Source organism: Pagrus major, chromosome 5, assembly GCF_040436345.1.
Source record: "Pagrus major chromosome 5, Pma_NU_1.0".
NCBI classification, from domain to species: Eukaryota; Metazoa; Chordata; class Actinopteri; order Spariformes; family Sparidae; genus Pagrus; species Pagrus major.
Window position 1 is genome coordinate 9,576,168 of NC_133219.1, and position 8,011 is coordinate 9,584,178.

General features: G+C 40.2%; 1 protein-coding gene across 1 annotated transcript; it reads right to left on the minus strand.

Annotated features, from left to right (window-relative positions):
* Nucleotides 1-2,247: 2,247 nt before the first annotated feature.
* egr3 (early growth response 3) lies at nucleotides 2,248-8,011 on the minus strand. Its single transcript, XM_073466731.1, has 2 exons — nucleotides 7,517-8,011; nucleotides 2,248-4,960 (listed from the first exon to the last, which is right to left on the minus strand). The coding sequence occupies exons 1-2, from the start codon at nucleotides 7,668-7,670 to the stop codon at nucleotides 3,882-3,884; spliced, it is 1,233 nt and encodes a 410-aa protein (XP_073322832.1). The 5' UTR covers nucleotides 7,671-8,011; the 3' UTR covers nucleotides 2,248-3,881.

The window sequence follows — 8,011 nt, forward strand, 5'->3', positions numbered from 1 at the left end:
GTTAAACACAAACATTAGCACAAGTCTGCCTTCAACCGCAAGCGGACTGAGGTCACATTTATGATTTGTTGCTCCTGTGGAGTTCTCATCACATATTGTTTTTGATCAGCCAACCCTGCAACCCAGTTTGGCACAAAGATGGCTGCTGATGTTGGCTCAGAGCCAACATGGAGCAGAGAACAAGGATGAGGCAAATTCCAATTTCAGAGCGGTCAGCCGCCCACTTTTGGACAACAGAACATAAAAATACATAAAATAAATTATTCTTGGAGAAGCACTATTAAAAGGGGGTTGATTCTGAGTTGACATATATCTATAACATTCACACATTACACACAAGGATTATTGTTCAGCCTGTATTGTTGTTCAACCACCAAACTATATTGCGGGAGTGGGATGGAGGGGATCATATAAATTTTACAAAATCTATCTGTCCATTACAAAAGTGTCACAGAACAAAAGTGACAAACACAGTGAGATGATAACTCTGATGAAATATTGAGTTTGCAAAGTTGTAATTACATGGCTTCATTTAGATGTGGAAATAGTTTGGTGTAGTCTCCGCCTCACTCTGCATCATTCGTCAACACGAAGCAACATAAACACAGTTTTCTCTTAGAGGAAGCCACATCCTATATATCATAATTGAAAACATCCATTCTGACTCGGCAAAGTGTTAAATCAAGAGCGCACAAGAGCATACTTTTTGAGTCAAATAAATTCAAAATGAGTCTATAATGATCAGTGTTCAACATTAAATTATTCTAGGTAAACGTTAAAGATAAACATTTTGTATTTCCTATCACCTCATGTCCTACATAAATTATATTCTTTTGTGCTGACTCCATGAGGCTGTCTGCTACATGATGTTTACATCAGGGTCCATTACTCATTGCAATACCAATCGAATGTTTGAATCGTAGTTATTGGCATCAGAAATAAAGAAATCTGTGTAATGTAATGTGTAAAGAGTTACATTTTAAGGTGTAAGTATTCATTGTATTTGGATAATCTCAGAAAAAGTTTACATTTTCAATGACCATCCATGCAATAAAATAACATTTTCGTTTGATACAAAACTATTGATTTACAGTGAGACGTTAAGGGGTGTGTGGACTTTTAAACTATCTGAAAAAGTGCAAGGAGGTCTGCTCATTTAACCATGTAGATGAGTTGAGAAAAGACTCTCTGAGGCCAAATTAATTGGAAAATAAATGGACACTTGCCAGGAAGCTCAGCAGTGAAAACTGGTTGTTACAGGAAAGGGAAAGCATGGCCTTGGAAGCTCATTTCTGTATGCACTGTGTTCTCTGTGGCACTGCTTCTCTGAACATTTCTTTTGGCCTTTGCATTTATCAGTCAATATCCTCTTTAAGTCTCATTCCTGCCTCTAACTGACCCCAACATTATATTTTTTTCCAGTTGATAACAACGTTTACATAAATCCTCTGCTGTGCAAACACCCTACACACCTTATAGTCTGAGACAGCCAATAACCAGATATACTGTCAGTCAAAGTCGATGAGATAAATGTTTCTTTTATCTGTTTTTTGATCAATAAACTTAAAATCAGATTCCATCTCAGCATGTCGACAAGGTCCTCAAACAACACATAAACAGTAAAGGGAAAAAATTGTGAATAATTGGTTTACCAATATTTTTGACATATGGATTTTATACTAGTCTTGACGGAAGTGAGTACCTCATGATTTCAAATACAATGACTTATTCACGCTTCATTTTTCAAAATTCTCTGTTTTCCACTCATTTTTTCCCAAAAGTATAATAAATGTATTGTGATGGATGAAAATGCCATATCAGTATCTCAGTTAGGACTTTTTTGATTTTGCTCCGCAGAGCCATAATGCATTCTTAGAGAAAAAAAACAACCCTCACAGAGATAAAATATTTCTTAAGAACAGCGACTATGCTAGCATCAGTAGTATCAGCATCAGTATCAAATAGTGGTCATTGCTGTACATTTGTCAGTATGTTTAAATTTCATTTTTAAGATCCCATAGAAGCCGTTAGCCTTAACAAAATGCTTCACTGACTGATAAAAGAAGTATTTCTTTCAATCAGGAAAAAAATGAATAAGGAACCACATGTGAAAAATATTGGTATGTATTTTGTTTAAGCAAGGATCCAATCACTTAGTCTCAGAGAACAACCAGTGTATTCTATACAATAGGGGTTATGTGTTAATTGAAATAACTGCTTGCGACTATAATGGAGATACACAAAATGTAAAAAAAAATCTTGTTGTTTATTCAGAGACCACATTAGTGCTTCCTTAAACCAGTTACCACTTTAAAGCGTACAGATGGTGCAAATGTTATTATTCTTTTTTTCTTTTATGGAAGATAATACACCATATTTGGCACTATTGTAGTGCTCCAAAAAAAATTTTGCAATGACCTATGACAACAAAATATTCTGTATTATAACTACATTACTAAAAAGCTTTAAGACACATTCCGCACAAGCATTCAGTCAATTGAAAGTTCTTGTTTATGCAGACATTTGTATTTACATAGTGTGCATGAAGGCATGCACATATATGCACAATTTAATACTGAGTTATGGTGCATTTGACATTTGAGTACAAAAGTGAAACTTCTACTGTAGCTACCTGCATACATGTTTGTATACTGTACAAAAACAACAACTCCTTAGTTTACAACTCAGTCTCAGTCTCGCTGTATTAGAAAAGATGTAAACATGGATTTGGACACTTTAATTTTCCATATGTTGCTCGTCTTTTGGTGACTTAGTCTTTTTACACTGTGAATCCCTAGTCATCTTTGCTTTCATGTACTGCTGGTTTTGCAACCCAGTGTCATTTATTTAAGTAGTTCAGTCTGTCTAACTGTGCTCTTAGTTCATTTGATTTACCGGTTGGTGGCGAAGGAATATATTGCATATAATTGCAGAACTCAAGAAAACTGAAAAAATGAACAGTATTGGTGAGCTTTTTTAAAAAAAGCAACAGAAATTACAACACCACATAAAGCCACCATATAAAAAGGCAACAAAAATACACAGTGTCTCTCAGTGACTACAAATAAATAAAGTATTGGCAAAGGCATTAATTGCTGCAGGCATGTTTGTTTTATAAGTTACAGGACAAGACATTGTTTGCTCTGTGTAACCCAGTTCAGTCATTATCTAGATTTAACCAAATTGTGCGGATAAATCTAAATCCGAGATACATTGTTTGAATCACGTGTGCTAAGCTGATATCACTTCTATGTTTGGCAAATGTCAGGCACAATAATAAGAACAAGGTTGGCTGTATCACCACAATACATTTGGCACATTCTTTTGAGAAAACAACATTCAAATAGAAAATAAAAACACGACACCTTAACGAAAAATAAACAACAAAAAGACAGTCAAGTGCCACTAATAAGGTATCCATGACAGTACACAAATATAACCAATTGCACTTTTTAAACAGCCTAATAAAATTAATGCATACCTCGCAGACAACGCACCCTTTAACAAAGCTCCATTATAATTTTGTCTGTTTTGACGCCTATAGATTCTGGCTTCCTTCCAATTTAGAAATTCTCAGTAAAATTTACAAAAGTGTATCCACCCCAAAGACCTATAGATACACGGTGGCCTTATGGACAGAATGTGCCATGGTGCCCGTCTTTGTGCTGGCACTGTGTTACAGTAGCTGAGGCTCTGAGTTACTTTCCCCTCTCACTTAAACTAAAGGCATCCATCTCAAAATAGAAGGAACTGAAAAGAGAAGTGGGATGTAAAAGAGAGGAAAAGAGTCACCTATTTATCTCATAGTGGACGTGATCCCTTCTTCCTAAGTCTCTTTATGGGGCATGGTGAGGGTCCAGTCCAAGTGCACATAGTGACGGTCATGACGTTCCCACTGTCGGCCCCCCACAGGAGCTGGGTGGCGAGCTGTGGCTCCCAGCTGCCCCACTGCTCTTGTCAGCTGGCTTCTTGTCCTTCTGTTTCAGGTGAACCTTTGCGTGTCTCTTTCTCTCATCACTTCTGGCAAACTTGCGTCCACAGAACTCACAGGAGAAGGGTTTCTCGCCCGTGTGTGTGCGGATGTGTGTGGTCAGGTGGTCACTCCGGCTGAAGGAGCGCATGCATATTCGGCACTGGAAGGGTTTGTGACCTGTGTGGATGCGAAGGTGACGTGTGAGCTCGTCTGAGCGTGAGAAGCGTCTGTCACAGTTCTCCGCCGGACAGGCGTGCGGCCGTTCATGGACGGGGGTTTTGCTGGGACGGTTGGGGTACTTCCTCGGTCGGATGGGTTTGAGGGTGAGAGTCTGTGGCGGTGGGTGGTGCTGAGGAGGGTGCTGCTGCCCGCCGATGAAACCTGGGTGAATCTGCTGCTTATCTTTGAACGCTCTGATGGTCTCCAGGGGTGTGATGGGTGGAGGGTTGACTCGGATGGGGTCCATGGTCTGGAAGGGCTTGTGCTCCATCACTCCAACCTCCCCCTGATGATGGAAAAGGTTGTAGTCAGGGATCATGGAGAAAAGGCTGCCATCCATGGAGGCTTTGGATGTGGAGTGATAGTCATTGCCAGGGTAGGCTAGAGCTGTGCTGGTGGCAGGGCTGTGGTGGAAGGAGACCTGGTCCTGGTACAGGTCACTGCAGGTGGAATAGGCAGGCAGCGGCGGACCATATACCTGCTCCATATCTGACGTCTGTCCGCCCATGCTGGCTGCGGAGGATGATGTCTGCGTTGTTACCGTGCCGGGTGATGGAGAAACGCCCAGGATCCCCGCGCTGACGAGACTGATGATATTGTTATCAGAGCACCAGCCAGAGCTGCCAATGCCACCTGACGGAGGAGTGTCAAAGGCAAACTTCCCCAGATAAGTGACAGTCTGCCCGCTGCGGTTGGACTGGAAGCTGGATCCATACTGAATCTCTGCGGCTGCTTTCTCGCTTCCCATGCCCAGATCCATGATATTATCTAGATGAAAGCAAATAAAGAGCGGATATCATGAACAAATCATCCACACGGTTGCTCAACATTTAAAACAAATGCAGTCAGTTTTAAAAGTGATAATGTGGCACAAGTTGTAAAAATTAAAGTCTAGAAAATTTACGTTGTCAAGCTATATAAACTTGATGAGACAGTCCTTGTTTGTCCGAAATTCAGCTTCTCTGCATGTCTCTGTACCAGTGTGCCAACGAGAGATCAAAAATAAAAGAAGTCCAATACAGTTCATAAAGAAATGTGAGCGCTGTCAGACCTGTAAGTTAAGTGAGTGACTGCTGCATGTGAGACAGTGGTGTGTGTCTCTCTCTCTCAGATCCCACAAGCTCTCATAAATCAAGACCTAAACACCCCCTTTGATCCAGTCATTGTGTCCCTCAGGAGGACAGCCAAACTGAATGGCAAGATCTGATTTCTTTACAGCAGGGAGGATTATATGGCAGACGCCACATCCATCACGCTCAAGGATTCAAAACACATTTGCAGCAAAGAACATCTGCACATAATGGGGTTAAAATTTTTAAGTGTTTCCTATCCGATATCTGCATTGGCGAGCTGAACCACATTTTTCACAAAATTTCCCTGATATTTTAATTGTACAGAATCTTCACACTGAAGACGCACACTCGCACACACACATTTAACTTTTTTTTTCCAAAGATGCCACAAAAAACATCAAATGCACATGTGCTTAATTGAGATACATTTACGTGCTGATCGTGCTCTGAAAGCTTAATGCGAGACGTTTGAAAAGAATTCTTTCTTTAACAGAAAAAATAGACGTCTCTTTTCATTTGCAGGAAAAGACACACAGGGGTGCTTATATACTCACTCCCAGTAATTACAGCCTGCTGGAATTTGGCTAAAGGCAAATCATAATGAAACAGAGCAAAATTACGTATATTGCACAGTATCATTCAAGACATGAGGTACATAGGAACAATAACACTTTTTTTTTTGGTTTGCTTTTTGGGAGGGGGTGGGGGGTGTTATGACATTTAGAAAAGAAACCTGCTGTGGGATTTTTTAAACAGATTGAGGGGCATGAAATAAAGTCACCACTCTTTTCTTATAGGTCAGTATAGAAGAGCAGAGCACACACCTGCTCCACTTGTAAAATCACAGCATGGACCTTTAAAAATGTATATTTGTTATTTGCCCCAAAAATAGCATACACACAAAAATGACATATATAAATTTGAGAGGTTATAATGTATATTTCATGAAGATGAGACATAATTAAAACACCTGCCCTCTGCAGCATCACCACCTTTTTTCCTGTTTCACTCCATTTTCTTTAAATATGTCCTGATCAAAAGGTCACATAAAATACATATTACGAAAAATGTAATATTTCACGTGTATGTCATGAACTTAAGGTCGCTTATATTTAATTCACTTTATTTTTAAAAATGAAAGACTATTTATAAGACGTGGCGCTGGGATAATAAAATAACGCACACTTCTTCAGAAAATAAAGGGCACATATTTAGGGTAAATTTTAAACTGAGGTTTTGTTTTAATTTGTGAACAAAAAGGCTCGAAGATAATAACTGATTTTTGAACAAAGTTAGACAAGGTAAATGCAAATCGTGGCATCACAGGGCGATCTTCAGGAAGATTCCCTGTATTTCGTGCATCATTGACCCATCACCTCAGAAGGTGAGCTTGTACAATTAGTGATTGATTTAACGCCTGAGCCGAACCGACATGTCATCTTTATGCAGTTTACCAGAAATATACGTTCATGTGGATGAAGCAGTAAATCAATCCATATCTCCGGCCTCGCAATTTATTGAATATAAGACGGTTCAGGGGCCCTGGCGTCTAAATGTGTTTCGTATAGGGGAAAAGCTGCCACACACGCCTACTAAAACCCAATCTGTGACATGTTAACAGAGTTGTGAATGAAAGTCATTGTCTAAAGTAGTTGACCCATGTTTGCGGTAGGATATTAGTTTATTAAATCAGTTCGACCGCATTCATTTGACACATTTTCTCATAACCCACAGATTTCAGTTTCAACGAGGAGCCGACTGCGTTTTTAGTGGACTTTGCGTAAAACAGCTTTTTTTTGTGCCACAGCCGTTCATAGCATATTTCCTCAAACACGCTTCAGCTCAGGAGAATTGAAAAAACACCATAAATACGGTAGATTTGCTTAAATATAATATCTTAATTGATTGTTTTTTAAATTTAAAAGTTTTGATATGAGTCCAGCTCTCTCTGTATCACGCTGCGTCTCAGATCCTGACATGTCGGCTACGGACGGGCAGAAAAGAGAAAGAATAAAAGAAAAAGCACATGGAGGATCTGAAAGACAGTCAATTTAAAAGGTGTATGATATTCACAGTGGGGAGTGTGTTACACCTGACCCCGAAAAAGTACTCAGTACGGGGATCTGCCTTTGTGCGCAACAGCCAGAGCGCAAACAGGTGCTCCAAGCCCCGAGACAACTGTTGCCTTTCCGCGCACATCGCACTCTGAACCACTTTAATGAAAACAAGAAAAAGTAAATGAAATTCTTACCTGTGTTCATCTGTGAATAGTGGTTAATAGATTCCGTATTGGTGAAAATATTCATAGACGTCGGGATGTCCTCTTCTGGGTAGAGACTGTCAGGGATCGTGTTTATTAAACTGCTCATGGTAAGAGGGAGCTTCTCCGCTAGTTTCCCTGTCATAGCAGTTATATTCAGTCCGACATTTATAAAGGACAACGCGCAGGTATCCACAAAAAATACAGCGGGTGTTCTCGAAGTGGAAAACACAGGTGTGGAGAAGAAAAAAAGGAGTCAGGAGGCGCAGGGATGGATCCTGTTGCTGTAGCTATCCAAGTATCCCGCGGAGGACGAGCAGCGCTGGTTATCTCCTCCTGTGTGATCACAGGCTATTGTTGTTATTAATCTGATCACTGTGGAAGCTGATGGGCTGCTTGTGGGGGAATTTGAAGTCTGTGAATCAATGGAGGAGGTGGCGGTGGTGTTGGTTGCACAAGAGCGGCTCTACTTGCTCTATTGGAGCT

Excerpts from the sequence above, each read along its gene's own strand:
- egr3 (XM_073466731.1), bottom strand. The coding sequence starts at position 7,670 with ATGACAGGGAAACTAGCGGAGAAGCTCCCTCTTACCATGAGCAGTTTA. Across the intron at positions 4,961-7,516 it reads CTATTCACAGATGAACACAG|ATAATATCATGGATCTGGGC; the intron begins GTAAGAATTTCA and ends GCTTTCATCTAG.